This window comes from Podarcis vaucheri (genome assembly GCF_965113315.1).
Source record: "Podarcis vaucheri genome assembly, chromosome: 17".
Lineage (NCBI taxonomy): Eukaryota > Metazoa > Chordata > Lepidosauria > Squamata > Lacertidae > Podarcis > Podarcis vaucheri.
The window spans coordinates 32,900,006-32,925,470 of NC_138755.1; the positions used below are offsets into that span (position 1 = coordinate 32,900,006).

At 43.8% G+C, this 25,465-nt stretch overlaps 1 protein-coding gene and 1 long non-coding RNA gene across 2 annotated transcripts; one reads left to right on the plus strand and one right to left on the minus strand.

Moving 5' to 3' along the window:
• Window positions 1-1,486: 1,486 nt before the first annotated feature.
• Window positions 1,487-4,303, minus strand: LOC309522119. The gene is made up of 3 exons (XR_014214861.1): window positions 4,028-4,303; window positions 3,844-3,912; window positions 1,487-2,286 (listed from the first exon to the last, which is right to left on the minus strand). It is a non-coding gene; the product is annotated as an uncharacterized lncRNA (long non-coding RNA).
• Window positions 4,304-10,162: 5,859 nt separating this feature from the next.
• On the plus strand, window positions 10,163-25,195 carry TMEM175 (transmembrane protein 175). The gene is made up of 10 exons (XM_082204983.1): window positions 10,163-10,389; window positions 12,331-12,369; window positions 13,117-13,214; window positions 14,888-14,939; window positions 16,949-16,984; window positions 19,008-19,091; window positions 19,930-20,094; window positions 20,420-20,498; window positions 21,007-21,136; window positions 22,961-25,195. Exons 1-10 carry the CDS (start codon window positions 10,228-10,230, stop codon window positions 23,622-23,624), a joined length of 1,509 nt encoding a protein of 502 aa, XP_082061109.1. The 5' UTR covers window positions 10,163-10,227; the 3' UTR covers window positions 23,625-25,195.
• The last annotated feature ends 270 nt before the right edge of the window (window positions 25,196-25,465 follow it).

Below are 25,465 nucleotides of genomic sequence, written 5' to 3' on the forward strand. Positions count from 1 at the left end.
AGCTTAATATGCGTCAACTGTGTGTTGCAGCAGCAAAAAAAGACTGATTGGGTCAGCCCTATGTCCATCCATTCTGGACCCAGTTTCAGATGACTAAATACAGCAACGTGCTCATCTTTACCCATTTGCCATTCCATTTCCAGGTTTCCATACTCTCCTGTCCCTTGGCCTGTCATCTGTTTTTGGCAGCCAGTAGCGTACATGATAGGTTGGACAATAAACACAGTTGTTAAACAGATTATCCTGTATTCAAGTTTCTTAAAGTTATATTAGACTCAGGTAGGTAGGCATGTTGGTCTGATGCAGTATAAATAAATAAATAAATGTCTAGTAGCACCTTATAGACCGACTAAGTTTCTTCTGGTATAAGTTTTTGTGTACACATGAAAGCTTATAGCAGAACAAACTTAGTTGGTCTATAAGGTGCTACTAGACTTTCTTTCTTTATTTTAAAGTTATACTGTTTGCAATGTTGAGGAAAAGACTTGGTCAACGGATATATTCCATCAGTTTGTATCCTGGCTGCAATAGATTTACAGACAGATTTTCTGTGATCCAATTATTTTGTAAATTCGTTCATTACAGCATTCCTTGGTAATCAGCTAGTATGTTTCTTAAAAGGGCAGGAAGCAATTGCATTTCTCCGTAACGCTATTCAATTGTACACAATCAATGTACATGATTTTACATATTTACAAATTCACTTTTCTGCACATAATATGCAGTTTGTTCCACAATAAAGAAATATGGATTGAGTAAGTGCTATTTTCAGAAGCTGAATTCTTTATTAATCTGTTTGCTAACCCTCAGACTCAAAGTTTTAAACAGGTTTTGGAAATCATTAAGATGTGGTTTGTAGTTTTGATCCCAGATTTGCCCTCTCAGTTTATTTGGTTTCAGATGTGGTTATTTTTTTTAAAAAAGGAGCAGCAATCATTACATCAACCAGTCCAGCCTTCTTTAAAGCCAGCTTCCAAGTAGTCTACACTGTAAGTCCAAGAACATTCTGGAAATGTTAGAAAACACAAGTTCGGTTTTTTATATACTGTATATTTGTATTTCCCATGAGAAATTCAAACCTGTATGTGCACATATCTCGGGAGAGTTCTTAAAAAGCAGGTACAGCAGCTAACATCTTGCACACAGGCCATGTTTCTCATATCATATGGATTGCAACAGGACGACCACCGAAGAAAGTCTGACGAAAAATTGTCCACGGTGCACTGTTCTCATAGCCTGGAGGGCTGAAATTCTTCTTCAGTCGCGTTCTCATAAGCAGAGGGGGGGGTGAGGGGCTCTGGACGTTCTGCCCACTCTTCAACACCTTTGAGTTCATGGGTATCAGAGACAAATCGCTGCAGTTTTGGCGGCATGAGCAACCTGAGGCGGAACCTGGACTGTAGATCTGCCTCTGGGGCACGGCGTGTGCCTGGTGCTACTGCTTCGACCACAGTCTCTCCATGGGCAGGAGGCTCAATGACCACGCTGTACGGAGGGGGTTCCACTGGGGTTGCCCCTGGGCTGGAGGTGATGGTCCAGATGGTTGGTCCCGATATGTAGCCAGTAGTCACCACCTCCTCATATGCCGGGGCCTCATAGGCCTCATTGTCTATGCTGGTAAAAGAGAGGGGAAGTAGTTAAAAACACAAATCATTATAATAGCTCCATGCTAGTCACTGAAGTCACCACCCTCCCATGCTAATACTTGAGAAAGGGAGCCAATTGTTATTTGGGCAGTGTGGGATAGAGAGACAGAAAGAGATAGATAGGGATAGACAGAGAGAGATAGAGAGGGATAGAGAGATAGAGAGAGATAGCAGTTGCATTGGACGTAAGCACAGACACCGCAGGGATTTTAACCCCTCCTGGGAACCAGGAGCGCTGACCACCAGTGTCTTTTGCTTTTTTTTTTTGAGCAATGCAACAAGGGGAAAAGCAAAACCTGAGAGAACATTCTGCAAATGTTCTCTCAGGAAAAAGAAAACCTTAAGATGTTAAGAAGAGCTCTTTGGATAGACCTGTGAAGAGAAAAAAGAAAATAGGAAAAAGAAGTGACCAATACAAAAAAAAATTGTCTTGAAAAAAGCCAACAGAGTGGTGGAATGTGAACTTACCTAAAGCAGCACAGTCCAAATGTAGGCGACTCTCACTTCTCGTACACTGAACTCTGCGAAACTTGAAAGAAAGAAGAGCTGGAAGAAAAGAAGAAGTCTTCTCCTACCTGCAGGTGAGTCTCATTGTGGTGACACAGAACAGGGCCTCTTCTGACAACTCTGTCACCGCAACCTGAAAAAGGTTTAGCCCAATGAGTTGCAGACGGAACACAATGAAGATTTCCCCCTAGCAATGCAAGGGATACTCTGAGAAACCTGAAGGAAAGACGAGCCGGTGTAGCACCCTGCTTGTGGTTAACGCTTAGCTGGAATGAAATATTCAACGCAGCAATAGAGAAATTAAAATAATTATTTATTTGTCAGACAAATAAATGAGAGGCACAGTGGTATATGGTTACCAAGCTCTGGCCTGGCCTCCTGCCATTATGGCCAGCACTTATATTCCCTTAATCCAGCCCCCTTTGCTCCTCCTGTGGCTACCTCTGTCCAATCAGCCTGATTGAATTTCCTATTGGCTGATTGCTAGAACCAATCCTAGAAGATACACCCATATCCTCCTGTCCTTATATGGAACACAAAGAGCTATATATTGTTACATCTATAAATGACAAATAAGTAGTAATATATCTTACATGTGTCTCAACAAGGCATCTTAATTACCAGCTCACCTCTTGCCCTATTGCCTTCTAAAACAAATGGTTAATCTTAAATTTTTATCTTAAACATATGTCAAGGATCTTGAGTTTCACATCAACATTGAAAGATCTCCTTCATTTGAAGGTTTCTAAACAAATGTCTGACAACTAATATATCAGGACTGCTCAGATGGCGTCTTTCCGTCTGGCAGGGCTAGGCTGGTGGCTGACTTAATTTAACTCTTACAACTATATGAAATCTAGCATTTCTTAAATCCTTTGCATAATTACATTTAAGACAATATATTTAATACATAACATAGGTAGCCTTTTAAAAGGAATAAGGCCTTTGTAAAGTAGAAAAGGAACTTAGTAAAAAGGAACACAGTAAAAAACCGCTTTAAAAGAAGCCTCTCCAGTTTACATTCCCCCCCCCTTCTCCAGCCAGCTGCTTTTCCCATTAGCTCTTCCCAACATTTATTGCCCTTTAACTCTCTTCAGTTTAAGAAAGAAACAGCTTTAAAAAGACTTCCCAAAAAATGCTTTCTTTCTGCCAGCCAGATGCTTCTCCATTTGGTCTTTAACCTTGGAAAGAAGATCTGGCTCATTTTACTGGGAGGCACATTGGCATTATTTTACTATTTACTCATTCCTAATTATTTATTTCTGCCTTTTTTATCTTCTGTAACATATAGGGTCAGTGTCCTCACTCAGTCTGTAATTCCAGCTTTTACGACTTTGAGAATTGTTTTCTGCTATCAATCAAAGGGGCCCTTGTCTAGGAGAATAAACATTACCAAGGTTGTAAACTGCTGGCTTGAAACTTTTGAAAATCTAAGCTCTCTCTTTAATATACAAGTCCTGATCAAACATTAATAAAATGCAGGCTTATGCCTGATGCCTCACCGGAACAAAAGAAGGGCTGGAACAAAAGAAGAAGTCTTCTCCTGCCTGCAGGTGAGCCTCATCGTGATGACACGGAATAGGGCCTCTTCTGATGACTCAGTCACCCCAACCTGAAAGAGTCTTAGCCCAATGAGTTGCAGATGGAACACAACAGAGATTTCCTCCCTGGCCAAGCAAGGGATACTCACCTAAATGTCCTTCAGTCATGGAATACCATTTTGACCGCCATTTTATTTAAAGCTGGATGAGCCATTAATCTAGAGGGGCAGAACAGAGACATCTAGAATCACTAGTTTGTCCCCAGTCACCTTCCACCAATCTTACAGAAAATGAGATTTAAAAAAACAAACAAAAAGAAAACAGCTTTCTTACCACAGCTTTCTATGACTCTTGTGAAAGAGCTGGCTTCATCTCAGTGTTGTAGGATCTTTGGAGAGACCTGTGAAGAGACCAGCAGAAAAGAAAATGAGAAAAAGGAGAGACCAACATAAAAAACAATGTCTTGAAAAAAGACAACTGAGTGGTGGAATGTGAACTTACCTAAAGCAGCACAGTCCAAATGTAGGCGACTCTCACTTCACGTACACTGAACTCTGCAAAGCCTGAAGGAAAGAAGAAGTCTTCTCCTACCTGCAGTGAGCCTCATTGTGGTGAAACAGAATAGGGCCTCTTCTGACAACTCTGTCACTGCAACCTGAAAGAGCACAAAGAGTTGCAGACGGAACACAATAGAGATTTTCTCCTTAGCCAAGCAAGGGATACTCACTCAAATGTCCTTCAATCGTGGAATACCATTTCTACCACCAGTTTTGTTTGAAGCTGGATGATCCATTGATCTAGAGAGGCACAACAGAGAGATGAGATTCAGACTTAAAGAACTTTCCTAAGAGAAATAATACACTTTCATGCAGGGTCCTGGAGTTGCTACATCCCTGAGAAGTCGCTCTGCATCTCCTTCTCCACAGGAGCCAAGGATAAACCACCTCTTTCTTATCATTGCCATCTGCAGCTTCATTCTCAAAATGCCTTCTTTGCTTTTCCACCGTGGAATTGGCAAAGTCACCTTCATTTTGCTTGTGGTTTTTATCTTCCTCAAATGCTGGCATGTTTGGGACCTTCTGGATTTAGAAACATCTCCAGGAACAAAAAAACCTCAACAATGTTTTGGTGCTCGTCTTCTGCAATTCCCCCATAGCTTCAAATTAGGTAAAATGCTCTGAGCTGTGATGAGTGCATTTTGCTTCTGCTGCTGCTACCTGCGGCACTTGCTGTCTACCAAAATCTTGGCACATTCATTCTAAGGGAGGGTTACTGGTGCTACTAGATGCCACTCTCAGGGCTAGATGAAAAACAAAGAACTTAGAACCTCAGGAAGGTGGTACACACAAGGACTTTCCAGACTTTCTAGCAAGAGACAAGAAGTAAGTATGCCTGCAATGCTCCCAAAATCCCTCCCTTCTCATGTCTCCTACTCCTGGCTTCAGTAAAAACTTATTATCAAAGTATTAGTAAGGACACTGCAGAGGGCTTTCAGTTATTGTATTACCAGCTACACTTCATCAGCCTGGATCCACCAACATTTCTTGCTTCCAAGTCTTTCCTATGCTAAAGTCTTCCCAATCTTGACTTTTCTAGCTTCAGCAATGAAAACCTCACACTTTCCCTAACATCAGATGGCTTCTCCAGCTGCCTTTTAAAAGAAAAACTTTCCATTTCCCCATCCCATTTTTCACTGTCCTTTAAGCAAACTTCATATCCATCTATGTGCTTTCATGTGCTCCTTTTTACATCCAAAGACTAGTTAGTTTGAAAAGTAAGTAAAACTTGATTTATCCCCTTCATTTTCTCTTGCCTTCTCCAGTTTTCACATAGGTTTTTTTTGTTTTGGTGATTATCCTTAAAATCTTCATCTTGGTATTTTTCTGAGCTTTCAGTTTAGATTTTGCTTGGCTAAGCTTTCTTTTGGGGACTTTCACAAAGTCCATCTTTTGTCCACAAATGACTGTCCCTCTTTGATTAGGATTAATTCTTCTTTGGTCTTCTATTTTCTTTCTGTTTCTGTTTGATTTCAAAATTATTGCCTCTCCTAACACTTTTTAGACAGATACCTAATTAATACATATATATCAGCTCACAGGTGAAAATTACTTGTACCTCTTTTTGAAGTTGTAAACAGTAATGTTTCAGTAGTGTTAACGGAAAAATCTGAGGGCTCCCTTGGACAAAAACAAAGACACCAACCAGGATAACTTGGAGCAAAACAGCAGCCTGTAGGCTTGGCCTTTAGTGATCTGTTGCAACAGGGTGCTCCCCTCACCCGCAGGAGAGAGAAGGGACTCAGAAAAATGGTGTGCAAGGCCTTATAAAGACTTTTGAAATTGCCACCCTGTAGATCAAGACCACCCCCAGAAACATCATACATACATCACAGAAGGGGTGTAACCTAAGACCACCCCCCAGATACATCATACCTACATCACAAAATAAACAGAAATTTGAATGTTGTTTTTCTCCTGTCTGCTTATCTCCTTTCTGGCAGGTCACTTGATTGGATTCAGGGCCCTGTCAAAGCCCTGTTCAGGGAAGTTTTTAACGTGTGATATTTTACTGTATTTTTGGTTTTTATGGAAGCCGCCCAGAGTGGCTGGGGAGGCCCAGCCAGATGGGCGGGGTATAAATAATAAATTATTATTATTATTATTATTATTATTATTATTATTATTATTATTATTATTATTGCCTGGGTAGCCTGGCCAGTCTTTTGTAATGATAAATACTTAGTTCCTGGGCCAGGTCACAGGCTCACACCCTATTCAAACACAGACATACCCTTAAGACAGGGTTTGCGAAGAAAAAGACAATGGGGAGGCTTTTCCACTTTGACCTTGCAGAGAAAGCATTTGCTCAGTTTAGGAATCAAAATGGCTTCAGGTCGGTCTTCCTGTGCTGATCTATGTACGTGCGGTTATGAACATTACCATATATCTAAGACCTCAAAATTCCTATCACAGTAGAGTAAACTCCCTTTGTTTACTTAAAAGATCTAAGCAGTTGTGTTTACAAACCTGTTTCATCTTCCCCATCTGGGTCTCTTTCCTAATCCCTCTGCCCCTTAACTCCTTCAGCTTTGACTAGTACTATACCCAGGGACAGGCTCACTCACTAGACTCTGGCTCGCTCCTTCCACCACCTGTTGGTCATAAGGACACATTAAAAAGTCCCTTGCAGCATTAATACAGTGGGTGCAAATGTCTTCATTTTCAGCATGCAATCATTGCAGGGCTTTGGTGAGGAATTAGTATTTTCTTCCCACATTAATACATTCTGGAAATAAATAACGTGTGTTTCACACTGTTCCTTTCATCATCTTATTATGAAGGTAACTCCTTCACCATTTCATCTTGACTCACACTTGAATAACCTGCAAACAGGTGTGTGTTTACTCAGAAATTAGTCCTGATATATTCTGTGGGGCTTACCCCTTTGTGTTTCTAGGATTGCAGCTGAAGATGTTGGATTGGGGAGGGCATGCTGATCACTTCTTGGCATTTATTAACCCATCGCACTCTCGAGTGACCACCGTGAAAAAGGGCTGAGGGAAAAGCTATGGGAAGAAGGGCTGGCTTTGGACGATGGGCCTAGCCAAGGGGGCAGGGGGCAGGTGCCCCCCTCAATCAATAAAAATACTTAACAAACTGAGGTTCTGCCTTTCCTAACAAAAGCTTGCCCCCCCATGCTTGGGACTCAGTGGGCCCCATTGAATTCTATGGAACAAAATAAACAGGCTGCAATCTGGGGCACAGCTGAAAAGGACAGCAGTTGCTTCTCACTCCAGACACTTGATTTTGCATACACACATTTTAGTCTAGAATCAATGGTGTCCGAGTGCTGGCATGTGTTTCTAAATGTACAGGCAGCGACTATTTTACATACATATAATTGAGGTGTGACCATCACACACTCATCTCTGTGGACCTGGAAATGGCCCCAAAAGGGGGTGGAACGAGAAGGGGGCAGGGTGGGGCGGAACAGGGTGGGCTTATGCATGGTCCACCAACACACGTGAAGACCCAGAACGCAACCCCCATGCAAACGGGCAGTTGCCTGTAATCGATACGATCTAGACTGTAGAGCTATTGCACATCTTTTGTCTGGAAAGATCTTGAGATTGTGTACACCCTATGGGAGCAATCCACTGTTGTGTTATTATTGAATGTTCTGTCAGCGCAAGTGGTTCAACTTGCCAGATGGAACAGTCCCTCCTCTCTGAGACTCCATCCCAGCATGCTTTTAGAGGGGTTCTCCTGACCCTCCCAGAGCCATTTTGGGGGAACACACAGGCAGGGGGCAGCGGGGAAGAGAAGGGAGGGCACTCCATTTCACAAGCAAATCTCCATATGCACGGTTTCTGCTGAAAGGACTCATTAGGTGACTCCCACCCTATACCTTTACAGGACATTCAAACATATTATTTCCCTCAATCGATTCTGGACACTGCAGTTTGTTAAGGGTCTCTGGGGTCAGTTTCAGGGTCCGTTCCATAACCTACGAGCTATATAGCCTTTTGTCCTCAGGTAGGGAAATCAAAGCATCAGCTGGTGCATGAATGAGCACATGATCTCCTTCTTTGTAGAGGTGCCTATTCACCCCCACTGCCCAGCAGAAGCAACTTTCCCTTTGCAATGGTGTGTTGATGGTGGTTGGAGCACGCTGGGCTTGGAAGGGGGAGGGTGGAAAAGATGTCCTTCCTGGGAGGCATCTGTGCTCTGGCCACCAAAAGGTCATCTCAGGGGAGGGGAGGAAGCCCACCAGCCCCTGATTCTTAGCGGCTTGTTCATGACGTTCCTTTATTGCTCTCATTTCCTTGAGGTGTATTGAAAGCTACAGAACACCAAAGGCCAAGGAAATGAACGACTTGGAATACGGAGGCAAGTGTTCATTCCCAACCAAGCCTCAACAGTGAGATGGATTTTGTCTTTGAGGCAACAAAGCTTGAGCTACCTTCAGCATCTTTTCAACCATAAAATAAAAACCATTGCAATGGGGATGTTGTGGTGTCATGCAAGTGAATTTATGGCACCATCTTTTGTATGACTAGATTGCTGGTTAAGTGCTGGCTGCTCGTTCTTAGACCTGGTTCTAGAATTAGACCTGGTTCTAGAATGGGTGGCTGCTAGCTCTGGAACCTGTGAGCCAGCTTGTATGGTCCTGTTCATATTCTTGACCATTGGGCCTCTCTAAAAGTAAATCCCATTGGTGAAGTGTGCCTCTAATTTTAATTCAGAAAACGTTGGATGCCTCAGGTGTCAATACCCTGCAAATCAAGAGAAAACGAAAGCATTTTTTGTTTTGCTTGCCTCAGCAGCATGCATGGGGTGGAGACACACCTCAGTGTGTGTGTGTGTGTGTGTTCAGGAAATGGTAGGTTCACGGTGTGAAAAACAAACAAGTGTTAGCAGGTGACATATATATTATATATATTGGGGAATGGGAGTACCAATGACTCACACTGCCTCTTCCAATATTTATTTTAGTGCGTGTAATTCCCCTCTTTGAGAAAGTTCCAAAATTACTGAATTACAATGAAGTGCATGTGGCACTAAATGTGACACGTTTGGTACAGTTATCTTTACATTTTTTCCGTACCACCCTGGTACGTTCTGTTCACCTTGAGTTCACACCATATCAATCTGTACTTATCCCTCTGTGTACATTCCTTTCGTACCACCCTGGAACGTGCAGTCCATTAGGAGATCATGCCTGTCTAAACTCTGCGTTCCTTTTTCCAACCTTTAACCTATTGATGATTAACGTCTTATATGCAACCCTTGCTCTGTACTTATGTTAACCAATCAGCAACAAGCACAGATGTGGCAATGCTGTAATATTCAATAAAAGGGACTCCCCGACACTTCTGGGGAAGACGCCTCCCGTATGACACCTACCACTCGTCTGTTGTTTATTTCAACCCAACAGGTACCAATATTCTGGGCCTGGTTATATGTCACAGAATTGTAAAACAGAAAATTCAAAAAAATATATATATTCCTCCCCCCCCCCCCGCTCAAATTAATGGTTTTGTTTTTTTTATAGAATTTTTTATTGGTTTTACAAAAAAAATTTATAGACAATACAAACAAATAAAGAAACAAACAAACATGTATAATTTCATATGCTTTTTTTCATAACCCTTACTTCGTCGACTCCCCCAAACCTCCCCTTTCTACATCCCAATTCCCAAAATTATTTCAGCAAATCCTCAAATTAATGGTTTTAAAAGAAACGACACGAGAAGACTCGGGTCTAGGGAGCTGCATCCCCATGGATCCTCATTCATATTGAAACCCAGTGCAAAGTGAATCCAAGGAGCGGGTTTTTTGCTTCGCGTCTTTCCCTTTCCAATTTCCCGCCCCCGGAGGGAACCGGGCAGCGCCTCCTCGCGAAGCCGAGGCCGCCGAGAGCGGGGCGGGCCTGGGCGGAGGAGGCGGGCGGCGTTGGCGGCCGGCCTCCGCGACGAGGCGGGAGGGCGGGCTCTGCTTTGAGGCCCGCCCGCCCGGCATGCGAGGAACGGGATGGCCGAAGCCGGGGACTATGTCGCCGTGGTCTCTCCGTCGAGGCCGCCCCCCGGCCCGGGCAGGCCTCGCGGCGGCGGGGAGCTGGGCGGCGGCACCCAGGCCTCGCAGCGCCTGCTGGCCTATAGCGACGCCCTGCTCTCCATCATCGCCACCGTCATGGTGAGTCCCTCGGAGGGCGGCCGGGCAGCCCAGTCCGGCGCGCCCCTTGCTGGGGGAGGGCGGGTGGAGCTGCACCTGTCGGAGTCCCGCCTGCTGCGCTAGACAGGCTGGGAGCAGGAACGAGGCGCAACCCCGGGGCTGCCCTTTCGCATGGAAGGGGCGAGGTTTCTGCAGCAGCGCCTCTTCCTTTTTATTTATTTTTTAACATACCTACACACACATAATTTTTATGGTATGCCACCTTTCCAAAGCTAGATTTATAAAATGGACCCCAAGGGTCATCTAGCCCAACCCCCGCGATGCACAAATTCTTCCCCCAGTGGGGCTCGAACCCACGACCCTGGGACTAAGAGTCTCATGCTCTACAGAATGAGCTATGGTATCAGTTCAGACCATACAACATGGAAAAAATGCACAATTGCAGCGCAACAAAAGCAATCGTAAACAATAAACACCTAAAAATACACAATCAGACTGAACAATTCCTACGTAACCAGATCTAAAATAAAGGTATGGAAACCCCCAAACTATACCCCAGCGCCTCTTCTTTTTTGAAGATGAAGCAGCATGGCAGGATTAGACCCTGGGTCATGAGCTCTTTCAGCGTCAGGCAGCCACCTCTGCAGTACACAGGCAATAATAATCTTGCCTTATTCCTTACATTTCTACCCTGCCTAACTAAAATAGTAGTAACCATGTTGTTGCGTCTGGCTGGGTTGCCCAAGCCTCTTGAGAGTCTTACCCTCTCCTGTCTTGACTACACAACAACCCTGCGAGGGCTCTTGGACCACACTTTGCTCGTACCTGTGCCCAGAAACCAGGGGTATGAGAGCCCTTTTCCCGTTTGCCCCGCTGCTTTCCTCAGGACAAATCCACTGTTTGTTTCTTTTACTTATCTATTGAATTTATATACCGCCCTATACCCGGAGGTCTCAAGGCGGTTCACAGGACAGAATCAGAATATGAAAGCACAAAATATGTAATCAAGATAAAAACAACAACCCAACAATGCACACATCCCTGAATTGGAGCAAATGTCAACCCACAGAACATTTGGTCTGATTCAGCTGTAAGGAGAAAGCGGCAGGACAAAACCGAAGTGTGGATGAGCCCCGAGAGAGAATGACTGAACTGTGGGCTCCCTAGGCCTTGGTCAGCTCTAACCACTTGGGAAAACTGCTTATTTTTGCAGGAGCGACTTGTCACCTTTCATTCATGCTGTGTTCACAATCCTCAAATCAGATTAGGACCTCAGTTTTTGTTTCCCCCTTCTGCTCCAGGAGGCAGAGACCCTTCTCTGCTTCCAAGAGATTCAAACATGCGGGTTTTCCCACTTTAGTCTCACAACCAGTGCTTTTTTCAGGGGGGGGGGATGCAGGCCGGGATACGCATACCCCTAAACATTTTGTGAATCTTTGTACTTTTCTCCATTTACTGTATTTATTTTTCCTGATTTGAACTATAAAATGGTGGTTTTCTTGAGTCAAAATGTGAATACCCCGAAACATTTTTTTAAGGAAAAAAGCACTGTTCACAACGCTCCTGAGGTGGGTGAGGTCAACCAATGAGCGCTGTGGCTGAAAGTTGATTTGCGCCCACACCGCTAGCCCATGTCCAGCCCTCTCTTAGCTGTGGCTGCATACCTTTACCTAATAACATCTTTATTTACTTGGGCATAAGCACCACTCAGTAAAGTGGTACAATTTTAATAGTAAAATAAATGATAGGTTGAAAAGATGGGGGGCACCCTTCTACCATGCTTTAATCACTGTGATTGTGAGCAAGGTCAGGGTGAGGAATTCATGTTGGGAAATACCCGTTTTGCTTATGCATCCAAAAACTCTTTAGAGATCATTTCCTCCTTCCCCAAATGTCCCTTTTATGCTCTTTGGTGTTTTGTTTTTTCTTCACTGCTTGTTACAAATGCTGCTTCTTTTGCAGATTTTGCCCGTGGCCCATACAAAGATACACCCAGATCAGGTATTGTGTATAATAATACTACTAATAATAATAATTCCAGGCGATATATTTCATATTAAATGTACTTTTGATTGTATTTCGGTTTACTAATTTAGGTTGCACTTTGAATCTTCAGTATGGCTGTTCCAGTATAGAGGACATTTAGCTCTGAGTACTAAAAGAAATTAGAACATCTGTTTCAGGTTCATTTTAAAGTTTCTGTCAATAGGTGCCCCACAGACCACACCCAGGCCCCTCATCTTCAGCTTCCCCACCCCACTTTCCCTCGCCCTGGTGGCAAGTGGGTCTCTTTTGACTGGCCTCTTGTGTTTCCTGTTATTTTGCATGCATCAACCAGGATAGGAACAGCACAGTCTCCATATTTTGCTTTTAACCTAACAGCACTGCTTTCCTGAGCAGTTCACAGTGTAGCCGTTCCAGGTTAGAAAGAGCAGAAGACATCTATACTGCTTCCTAATTAACTACCAGGCACCTTAAAGAATTCAGTGTGTCCACAAGCTAGATTTGTCTTTATTCAGAGAGTTTCATTCTCAGGTTTGGTGTCTTCAGAGAGCAGGGGGAAGAATGGATTAGATTTGTTTTTTATTCTGGTTTTAAATTCACAGTCTGCACCTTGAGGTTTGTTTTGCAACACGCTTCCTCTTTGTGCTTTTGCTTGTGTGAAAAACAAGTACAGCATGTCATGTTTCACTAACTTCTGTAATGAAGAACAGGCACTTACTTGTCAAATGCTGTGTTTCATTTCAGAAACTGGGTGAAAGTGTTCAGCAGCTCCTAGCCACCAAAATTGCCGTTTACCTGATGACTTTTTTAATAGTAACGGTTGCTTGGGCAGCTCATGTCAGGTATGCATTTAGGAATGTGTTGGAAAAGGTACACACACACACCAGCCCTTCTTGCAAATTGCAGCATGTAGCTTGTCCAAGGAGGGAAGGCATCCTGTAAGAGAACTTGCAGGTTGTGCTGAGTCCTGCCATGCCAGTTGAATTCACTGCCGCTAAGAACACATTAAACGTCCCTTGGAAAAACAAATCCTCAAGAGAACATAAGAAGACCTCTAAAACCACAGAGCCTAGGACTTGACGATCAGAAGGTCGGTGGTTCAAATCCCTGCGACGGGGTGAGCTCCTGTTGCTCGGTCCCTGCTCCTGCCCACCTAGCAGTTCGAAAGCACGTCAAAGTGCAAGTAGATAAATAGGTACCGCTCTGGCGGGAAGTTAAACGGCGTTTCCGTGCGCTGCTCTGGTTTGCCAGAAGCGGCTTAGTCACGCTGGCCACATGACCCGGAAGCCGTACGCCGGCTCCCTCGGCCAGTAAAGCGAGATGAGCGCCGCAACCCCAGAGTTGATCACGACTGGAACTAATGGTCAGGGGTCCCTTTACCTTTATCTATTTAATCAAACCAGCAATCAAGTCCAGCCCCCTATTTTCCACATCGGAAAAAAATGAATTGCATTTGGTTAAAAGAAGTCCTTTTTTCTTTTTTGTCCTGAATCTAGTGCCAGACAATTTCATTAGGTTACCACCATATGACGCTTTCTTTTGACCAGTCTGCACATACATCTGTTTGCCATTTGTGGCCTTAGGAGAAGAAACAACTTTTATAAGCTTCTGCTTCATCTTGCAGAAGTATTTTAATGCTTAATGTTTTATTATGATTTTATATGTGTTGGAAGCCACTCAGAATAGCTGAGGCAACCTAGTCAGATGGGCAGGGTATACAAATAACAAAATGGTTATTTCCTGGGTACAATTGTTACTGGCTCAGGAGCGCTCACTCTTTACAAGCTTGGGTTTGATGGCTGTTCTCAAAATCCCATTTAATTGGTGGTTTGTGAGGGATCTACAAATAAGTAGTTTGGCTTATTAGCCTCTTCCCCTACCTACCTTCTCCCCCCCAAAAAAAGTCCTGTTACTTTCACAGAGGGCTTGCAGGGAAGGCAGAGTTCTTTCTCCTTTCTGCTAGTGTATAAAGAAGATAAGAAACAGTGGGGAGAAACTCCTTTCTTTTCCTGTCTTATCCAGTCCTCAACACACTGGAGTTATGACCAGCCGAAGTGAGATAATAAGCTGAGCCCTTTGTATGTGTCAAGGTGGGAGAGGTGGGAGCTTATTTGATAAGATAAGAAATGGCAGGAAAATCTTTCATCTCTTAGTTTCTTTAAGCCACAGTAGGTGTAAGAGCTTGAGGGATGGGGAAGGGAATCATCCTGTTGGCAGATTTACCAAAGAGTCTAGCAAGCTGGTGAGCAGATTTCCCTGGTTCATCAGGCCTGGTTGCCTGATCTTTGTCTGTTTCAGAAAGGGAAGTTTCTGAGTTTCACATTCATTTCTCCCTTACTGCTGAATATGAGTAAACTCATTGTAGAATGGAGGTACACTGCATAACTCTTCCCAAGGGATACTATCATCAAAATTAAGACTTGTTCAGTGAAAGTGTCTTGTCAGTCAAAGCTTTCTGAGTATTTTACCAGGGCCCAATTATTAATGGCTTTTGTTCTCTCTCCCTCCCTCTCAGACTTTTTCAGGTGATCGAACTCATAGATGATGTGCTTGCCCTTCTAAATTTGGTGAGTGAAATAAAGGTCCTTTAAAAAACACACGCTGGTGTAAAGATCAAGATATTCCCAGCCTTGAATATTATTGATACCAAGACGAAACAATTTTGAATCTCCTGCTTACAAATTTCAGTATCCTAATGTTTAAAAAACAAAATTATCTAGAACAGCAATGGGCTATGTAATGGGTTTAGGGGTTGCTCGTGTGTAAGTTGCCGTCACTACTGGCTAGGTTACCTGGTTGAACCCTTTCCGACCGGACAGCTTCTAGCTTCGTGGCTGTCTCAGTCGCTGGGAGAATCCGTCAGTGGGCGTTTCTTGAACTTCTTCCAGCACAAAAGTTCTTTGACGCCTAGTCTCCGCCTAGTCTCCCTGCGCGGAAGCCTTCTGCGCAGGGAGGGTGTGGGCAGCGGAGGACCCGTACTCTCTCCGCTGGTCTCCGGCGAGGAGCCTTGGAGCCTCCTCTCCGATTCCCCCATCTGCCCCCCTTCTCCACTGGTGTTACGCTGATTTCCTTCCCCAGCGGATGGGCTGCCTCTCTCCCTACTGGGACCCTCTCCTCCATCCCTCTGGAGCCTTCCCTCCGCCTCTAGCTCCGATGGCAGTTCCCTGACAGGCTATGATGCGTTTTATCCATTTTACTGCACCACTGTTTAATATTAGTGTCTCAGTCACCCAGCACATCATAACTGCACCCGGGATATAAGTGTAATGCTTTTTGCTTCATTTGTTGACGGTGAAATGCAAAATATGAATAGTTTAATAATTACCCAAAGCAGTTGGAGGTTTTAACTTGTCCCAGTGCATAACATACAGAATTGTGTAATCTTGAGGGACATTCTGTCAAGTCTTCTTCAAATGTATGGGAGCTGTCCAGGAGTCCTGCCTTTAGCAGAGTGGGTGGCGCTGTGGTCTAAACCACTGAACCTCTTGGGTTTGCTGATCAAAAGGTCGGCTGTTTGAATCCGTGCGACAGGGTGAGCTCCCATTGCTCTGTCCCAGCTCCTGCCAAACTAGCAGTTTGAAAGCATGCCAGTGCAAGTAGATAAATAGGTAGAGCTGCAGCAGGAAGGTAAACGGTGTCTCCATGTGCTCTGGTTTCCGTCACTGTTCCATTGCACCAGAAGCGGTCTAGTCATGCTGACCACATGACCCAGAAAGCTGTCTGTGGACAAACACCGGCTCCCTTGGCCTGAAAGTGAGATGAGCATTGCAACCCCATAGTCTCCTTTGATTGGACTTAACCATCCGGGGTCCTTTACCTTTTTACCTTCTGTCCAAGTCTTCTTCAAATGTATGGGAGCTATCCAGGAGTCTTTCTGCCTTTCTAGGGTTGCCATACGTCTGGATTTTCCTGGGCAGGTCCAGGATTCCAATGACGGAATTAGCGTCTGGGGAGAATTTTGGGAAATAGGCAAAATGTCCGGGTGTTTGACAACAACTTTTTGTGTCTGGATTTTTACTTCTTGAAATACGGCAACCCTATAAAGCTGCCATTCAGTTCGGCATGTCTTGTGCTGAGAGAACAACCTGCTTGATTGTTCCCTAAAATTGTTGTGATCTAATACAAGAAACAGATTTGAACATAACTTGGGGAAATGAGCTGAGGATACAAACAGATGATTGTGGGAAGCCACTGATGTCTTCCAATGAGTTCTTCTTTGTACAACCATTCCTGGGTTGGATAAAGCCCGAGAGTTGTAGAGGTTCCACAGGCAACACTTACTGCATTATCTTTGTTCAATGTGAGCTGCTTGAACGTCCTTGGACGTTCTCTGGCTCCCTTTCTATGCTAGTGTCATTCCTCCCTAAAACTGGGGCAACATTAGAGTGGGAAGAGGCTACAGCTTAGGCCCCCAAGTATAGTCAGTCCTGGGCTTCTGACATTTCATTGCTAAGCAGAAAGGAGCCAAACTGCATCATCTTCCATACCATGCAGATAATGTGAGAAGGGGCACTGACTTGCATTTACATTCCGAGGAGCCATGTCTTCTCACATGCTGAATTCTTTTCTCTCCTAGGCATGTATGATGCTCATTACTTTTTTGCCATACACAGTAAGTAAGCATTCTGCTTCTTTCCTGCCTAACATTTCCCCTCTGTTTGATTAAACTACTTTTAAAACTTAAAGACTCTACCTGTTGGAATAGAGTTGACATCTTCCTGAAATGGGTACAACTCTTATTTGCTTAAAAAGCTTAAGCGTAACATTAATAAACTCTTGTGTTTTCTCTTTAATTTATGTATGGTATATCATTTGGTCAGCTGAAGGTTAATCGCTTAACCAGTTATCACAAAACTTCACTTATTACAAGTAAATAACACCTAAAGTGAAAGGCAAACAAAGTGTATGTACTCTTATCTATTTTGGAGCACATCTCATTATGGAACACTTTGTACAGGCATAAGAAAGCCATTTGAACAAAGTGGTCAGTGTGCCTTTGCAGACCATGGCTTTCTAAAATCTCCCCAGCTCCTCTTCGCCTCTGGTGTTGGATAGGAGCAAATCCCCAGGCTTTGAGTATAAGTGACCAGTAAAAGCTACCCTCCCACCACAAGACCAGAACCTGTTTCCTTTCCTTGTGATCTCCTTGCCTCCAGACTAGGGTTAGCATGAAACCAAAGCGATTCCGGCTGCTAATCCATTCAGTCACAAATGCATGTCAAAACCCAGAAGCTGATTTTAAGCGAATTTATAAAGAATAAGGATTAAGGAGACCACAAAGGGGAAATGCAGAGTGAGCTTATTATGTATTTGTCACAGTGAATTTTGTTCTCTGCGACTGCGGTGAGGCTTGCAACTCTAAACCTAATCTTCTTTGAAGGTAAATTATTTTAACTAAATGGTCTGAATTGTTCAGACAGTCCAAGAATTTTCTCACCCAGACTTGAAACTGGGCTCTGCCAGTTAGCATAGAAATTTCACTGTGCTTGCACTGATGCCTTCCAGTAGCTTTTCGGCATAATATGCTGGTTCATATTATGCATTTTTTCATCTCCGCCAAGCTAAGCAGTTGGCCCCTTACCTCTCTCGCCCTGACCTAGCCACTGTGATCCACGCGACGGTCACCTCCAGACTGGATTATTGTAACTCGCTCTACGTGGGGCTGCCCTTGAGACTGACCCAGAAACTCCAGCGGGTGCAGAATGCCGCAGCGAGACTCCTTACGGGGTCTTCGCTGCGGGATCACATTCATCCGGTGCTATACCAGCTGCACTGGCTCCCAGTGGAGTACAGGATCAGGTTTAAGGTGCTGGTTTTAACCTTTAAAGCCCTATACGGCCTAGGACCCTCGTATCTACGGGACCGCCTCTCCTGGTATGCCCCACAGAGGAACTTACGGTCCTCTAATAAAAACATCTTGAAGGTCCCAGGCCACAGAGAGGTTAGGCTGGCCTCAACTAGAGCCAGGGCTTTTTCGGCTGCGGCTCCAACCTGGTGGAACGCTCTGTCACAAGAGACAAGGGCCCTGCAGGACTTGACATCTTTCCGCAGGGCCTGCAAGACAGAGCTGTTCCACCAGGCCTTTGGTCAGGGCACAGCCTGACTCCCTCCTTCAGCAATCTTTACAATACTTTAGTTTATGGTTGCCATTAATTTTGATTTTAATTAATTCTTATGATGTTTTTATATTGTTGCACTTTTTTAGTGTTGTTAGCCGCCCTGAGCCCGGCTTCGGCTGGGGAGGGCGGGATATAAATAAAAATTTATTATTATTATTATTATTATAAACCCAAGTTGCAAGCTTCTCAGTCCATCCTAGAATTCTGTACTCAAGCACCTGTTCACTGAAAGAGTGAAATTCAGAAATTCAGCATTTCTTACTGCTTTCCTCTTCCAAGTTAATACAATATCCCTGGATATGCTCTTGGCCTCTCTCAGAATAACTTACAGATCTTACAAGTTTGTTTATTGATTCAACTGAGTGTCAAGGGTATGAAAAGCAGAGCTTGCAAATATATAACTTTATTTAAAAAAAAAAAAGCTGATCCAAGCAACTATATATACATATTTATCAGGTTTTACTTTCCATGAGTGTATTTTGCAGCATATCACTGATCTCCCGTTTTGTCTTGCAGTTCTCCTTGATGGCCTCATTTCCAGATGTACCGTTTGGCATTTTCATGTTTAGTAGCTGCAGTGTTGTAATCGGCACTATCCAGGTCTTGTTGCTTTCATTTCAGTATTTAAAATTAGGGACTATTAGCAGGAAAGATTCCATAGGTTATAATCAGAAAATGGTGATGATGATGCACGTTTTATCCTCCTTATATGAGAACATGGGATGCGGGTGGCGCTGTGGGTTAAACCACAGAGCCTAGGACTTGCCGATCAGAAGGTCGGCGGTTCGAATCCCCGCGATGGGGTGAGCTCCCATTGCTCGGTCCCTGCTCCTGCCAACCTAGCAGTTCGAAAGCACGTCAAAGTGCAAGTAGATAAATAGGTACCGCTCTGGCGGGAAGGTAAAAGGCGTTTCCATGCGCTGCTCTGGTTCACGAGAAGCGGCTTAGTCATGCTTCCTTCGCCAGTAAAGCGAGATGAGCGCCGCAACCCCAGAGTCGGCCACGACTGGACCTAATGGTCAGGGGTCCCTTTCCCTTTCCCTTATATGAGAACATAATTGTTTAGTCCCTAAAGGAAAGCGTAGATTCCCTTCTTGCAGCAGCTAGTAGAAGCGGCAAAAGCTGCAAGCACTTACAGGACCAGTTTATTATTGCATTGCTTTGTGCTCACAGGTTTGCTATTCAGATTTGCAGGCATGCACAAACCACAGTGGACAACAATCGTTCACAAATATTTTTGGATAGTATGGTAAACAAAGGTTTGATGCAAATTTGGATTGGAAATTGGCTAACTCTTCAGTGTGCAAGGGTAAGAGGGAGGTGTAGAAATAAGCAGAAGCTCGAGGCTTGTTCTTGTAACACCAAACCATGGTTTGGCATTATGTCTGGGATTGGCGTTAGTCTCCTGTACTCATGCAGTCTTTTCTTCACTCTGCAGGCAATCATCGTAGTGTATGGCTTCCACCATCCGTATTTACTCAGCCATCAAATACAAGAGTCCGAAAACCAGGCATTTTACAAAAATCATATTCTGAAGATTATACTAAGAGGGCCGACGCTTAGTTTTTTTGCTGCCATCGTCTCCTTTTTCTTCATCCCATTGGTAAGGCCTCCTTTACATTCAAACAGCGATTACCAAACTGTGTGCAAGAGCAGGATTGTGTTCTACAGTGGGGGCTTTTCAGCCTGCCAGCCCCCCATGCCCTACTTGGGGTTCTCCTTTTCCTCATTCTCTCTACCGCTTCCAACTGTCAGCCTATATTTTGTGTCTGCTGAGCATGTCCAGTCTTCATCAGGCTGTTGTGGGGAGGGGTTGGTTTTTAGGTTTGGGGGTTTATTCCCCCTAAAGAGTTTTTTGTATTCCTGCAAACCCTGGAACTCGTCTGAGCATGTTGCCATGCAATAAACAAGCTCTTATTTCCTTCCAGGCTTATGTGTTTCTTGGGCTCGTTATTTTTTTCCCACACGTCAGCCACCTAACCAAATGGTTTAAAAGCAAGGTCCTTGGTGAGTATCCTTTTATGTTTATTTATTTAAAGATTTTTTTTAAAAAAAACACACACACCAGGCTGCCCATGCCACCAAATTGGCAATCTAATAGACACTATACAAAAAGAGAAAGGAACTGAACCGAAAGTAAGCAAGTTCAGGAGTCCTTCATTAGCCCTAGTTACATACTGTATTTTTCCGTGTATAAGACTATATTTCCCCCAAAATTTTTAAAGTTTAAAATTGGAGGTCATCTTCTACATGCAGTGTTGCAATTACTTATTTCTTAATTTTGGGCTCAAAAAATAGGGGTTGTCATACATGGGGGTGTCTTATACACTGAAAAATATGGTGATTGATACCATAGTGACCAGCTTACTGAGTGCTCAGTTTTCGAGCAGCTGGCACTGGGGATCACTTTGCATCTGGAATCCAAAAGAGGATGAGACCAAATGAATAATGGCTTTTCGACTATATGAAAGAAAAGCTTAGCGCTTTCATTCAGCATGCTTATTGTGCCTTCCAGGTCAAGAAGACGAAGTCCCTCTGGAGTCTTTTACTTCTTACCTTACAGAACCCCTTAGTAAGGAACGAGTGGAAGCATTCAGTGATGGAGTTTATGCAATCGTAGCAACCCTCTTGATTCTGGATATATGGTAGGTCTTCAGAAATCTTAGTTCTATCCAGTATTGCCCTTGACTGTTTTTCATATGAGAATACAGTGCTTGGAGGGGAAAGTGTGCACAGTGGTACCTTGGTTCTTGAACAGCTTGACTCCCAAACAATTCGGCTCCCGAACACCGCAAACCTGGAAGTCAGTGTTCCCTGTTTGCGAACATTTTTCAGAAGCCGAACATCCGACGCAGCTTCTAATTGAGTGTAGGAACTCGGACTCCCGGAACAGATTAAGTTTGAGAACCAAGGTACCACTGTATAGAGTTTTATTTCGTAAAATATATACACTGCTTGACTGTTAAAAAAACCCCCAAATAACTCAAAGCAGTTTACAAAAAGATAAAACAAGAAAACCAGGAAAGATTTATAGCCCTACTTTAAAACATACAAAAGTTAAAATACTAAAACAGATTAAAATAGCCTCAACTTTTTAAGATTCTGGGTAGGCTTGTCTAAACAAGAGTGTTTTTAGCAGGCTCTGAAAAAGTACAGTGGTACCTCGGGTTACAAATGCTTCGGGTTACGTGTTTTCAGGTTGCGGACCGCGGGAAACCCGGAAGTACTGGAAAGGGTTACTTCCGGGTTTTGCCGCTCGCGCACGCACAGAAGCACTAAATCACGTCATGTGCAGACGCAGCAGTGCAGGTTACGAACGCTGTGGGTTGTGGACGTGCTTCTGTCATGGATTATGTCCACAACCCGAGGTTCCACTGTACAGTAAGGGGTCTGCTTGATCTTAATAGGCAGGAGTTCCAAAGTGCCACACTAAACGGCTGAATTCTTACCAATGTGGAACAGGTATTATGTGGCACCTGTAACAGTGTCCACTTCTGCCAATCGAAGCAGTCAAGTGGCCACACATGGGTTAAGGCAATCTTGTAGGTAAACTGGTCGCAAGTTGTTAAGGGCTTTATATATGAATAGTAATGCCCTGAACTTGGCCCAGTAGCAAATTGGCAACCAGAGCAGGTCTCTGAGCACAGGTGCTATATACTGACAAAGCCTCACTCCTATCAGCAATTGCTCTGCAGCATTCTGCACTAACTGCAGCTTCTGCATCAAGCACAAGGGAATCCCCACATAGACTTTGGGGGGCGGGGTTTACAATGTGGACCTCCCTTTAATCTCTCTTGAGCATGGGCCCTCCACCAGTGTCTTGTGCAATCGTATTAGTACTTGCACATCCCAATGGGCAATACCTACCCTTAATGAAGTGAAATGATGAAATTTCCACCCTTGCTTCATGTTGGTAGTTCATAGATGGCAGCGTGAGCGCTGCATATCACATAGCGCTTGTCCATAGTGGTTGCTTGCAAAATAGAAAAATCACCTAGATCTGCAGTCTCCTGTTATCCCACTAACTGACCAAAAACCACCAGTTCATTTTAATCCTCCTCCTTTACAGAAAACAGAGATGTTATATGTACCATTGTTTAACTATGAAAATCATTTAATAAAAAGGATTTTTAAAAATATATGTATATACAGTGGTACCTCAGGTTAAGTACTTAATTCGTTCCGGAGGTCTGTTCTTAACCTGAAACTGTTCTTAACCTGAAGCACCACTTAGCTAATGGGGCCTCCTGCTGCTGCTGCGCTGCCGATTTCTGTTCTCATCCTGAAGCAAAGTTCTTAACCTGAAGCACTATTTCTGGGTTAGCGGAGTCTTTAACCTGAAGCTTATGTAACCTGAGGTGCCACTGTATTTCTAAGTGTTAAAGTAACATGCAGAAAATGATAGAATATCACCATATAAAAGGATGCCGGTGCATGCATAACTGAAAGATCATTTCCCACCCCAACAGTGAAGATAACGTTCCTGACGCTAAAGAGGTGCGAGAGAAATACCGCGGGAATCTCATCAATGCCTTGAGTGAATACGGTCCGAATTTCCTTGCCTACTTTGGGTCTTTTGTTACTATCGGCCTTCTCTGGTTTGTCCACCATTCGCTCTTCCTTCACGTGACAAAAGCGACGCGCCTGATGGGCCTCCTCAACACCCTCTCGTTGGCTTTCATCGGAGGTCTGCCTCTGGCCTACCAGCTGACCAGCGAGTTTGCGGAGAAGTCTCACAACGAAACAGAAGCCATCCAGGTGAGCTGCGTCACCATTTTTTTCGCCAGCATCTTTCAGTTTGGCATCTGGACCGCGGCCCTCTTCCACGAAAGGGAAACACTGCATCCTTTTGCACGATACGGCGGCAAAGAGCACGCCTTTATGTTTGCCAAGCTGGCTCTCTACCCCTGCGCGAGCCTCGCAGCCTTCTTCCTGACCTGCGTTGTAAGCGAGCTGAGTACAGAAATCTTCCACCTCATGCAGATCGTCGTCCCCTTTGCCTTCCTCGTCTTGCGCATCTTCGTCAGGGTTGGTTTGGTGGCGCTGAAGTTCCTGGTGTCTCTGTTCAGGCCACGGAAAGATGTATCAGAAGAAGAGGAAGCCTGTTTGTCTCCTTCCGAGACCTTGTCATAGCTTTACCGCTGCTTTCCTTGGAATTCCTGTGGAATTGCTTCTACTTGAACGTGCCTGGTCCAAGCCACAACTGGGTATATTCAACATTTTACCAGTTTAGATGCTTTGCTTCATGGAACATAAAACGCTTTGAGTAGAGAGATGTCAGGTGCAAACCCAGAAATGGAGTCGTGCAAAGTCCACTGGCCATATTTTTGGCTGCAGGTTGGACGTTTTTGTCAGTGATTAGGGCTAAGATGACGCATCTAACCACCAATGTAGTCAGTATTTTTCATAATAATAAAAATAATAATTTATTATTTATACGCCGCCCATCTGGCTTGGTTTCCCCAGCATGGTGACAGAGGGAGCACAGAAAGATTAAGGGAGAATTATAGCATTGGGTCTGTTTTTGAGGCGTTGAATAAGGAGACGGGACTGTGGCTTGGTGTTAAATCACATGCTTTGCATGCAAAATGTCCCAGATTCAATTCATAGGATTGCCAGGTAGAGCTGGGAGAGTCCATCTGAAACCGGAGAGCTGTTTTCAGTCACTGTTAATAATACGAGTTAGATCAATCCATGGTCCTGGAATAAGGTAGCTTTCCCTAGTTCCTAAAGTCAAGTTTCAGTTGTCATAATTAGTAAAAGTAGTAAGATTCGTATTCATGTCATGTTCATGCTATCAGGGGGCATTATTTGAATGTTAAGTTGTTACATATCATAGGGTACGGCTGTTGTAATAAATCAACATCTGCTTCCTGGAATACATACAGGATGTATTTGGCCTGGAATACGAGTGAAAATTACTATGTAGAGTGTTGGGCAACTGCCCGTGAATCTCCAAAATAAATGGCTTTCATGGACAACAGACAAGGTGGTTCATCTCTGGTTAGAAAATCTAAAGACCTCCAATTTCTCAGGGATTTGGAGTCTAGGAATGTGAAAATTGTACCAGGGCTCATCCTGGTTTCTGCAGAAAGTTGAGGGCAGCACCTACGGATATTAAGTCTTTTCCCAGCTCTTGCTTAATGTCTCTTTCCTTCAGTGTTGTTCTGCTGAGCCGATACACTTCCAGTATAAAGTCATCTGAGCTTTGGCTAATCCACTAAGCTGCCGGTTTATCTTGAATGTTGCCTTTAGCTGGAAGGAAGAACTTTCTATACCTAATGTTTGGTGCAACTTCTCAATGAAATGCTCAGCATTATGCCATTCAGAAAAAAACCCAGTCTCTTTTCTTGAAGTGCACCTACGTAGGCTAGCTAACAGCTTCTGTACTTTCTGTACTTGCAACCCTTGATTGCACTTTATTATAAGCGTAAAATAGTATTTATATTTTGAGTGGTTTATGATGCACAATTACCTTTACTTGATTGATTGATTGATTGATTGATTGATTGACTGACTGATTGACTGATCATCATAATACTTGCTTTGGAGAAATGCACTATATTGTACGTTGAGATTCAACCTACAATCTAAGATACGTCCTCTTAATGATTCTCTTTCGTCCCTTATTTTATGCATTCCTTAATTTTAAAATGTGTTGGAACATTTTTTTATTGAATAAAATGCTGCATTTACAATTTAAACTGGCAGGAGTGTTATTCCACTTCATCATCTCTCTTCCACATTAGAATACCAGAATACCATTTCACCAATCCTTACAGCAGCCGTGTGAAGCTGCAAACTAGGAGGAAACAAAGCCACACAGGAAATCCCAGTCACATATCCCATCTAGTTTGCTCTCGAGCAAATGCCACTTGCAGTCTCCCCAGACTGATACCTTTCTGAAAATAATTCTTTTCAGTGGCAAAATTTTATATAGTAGCTTGTTGAAGAATGAAACGTTCCAACTCGAC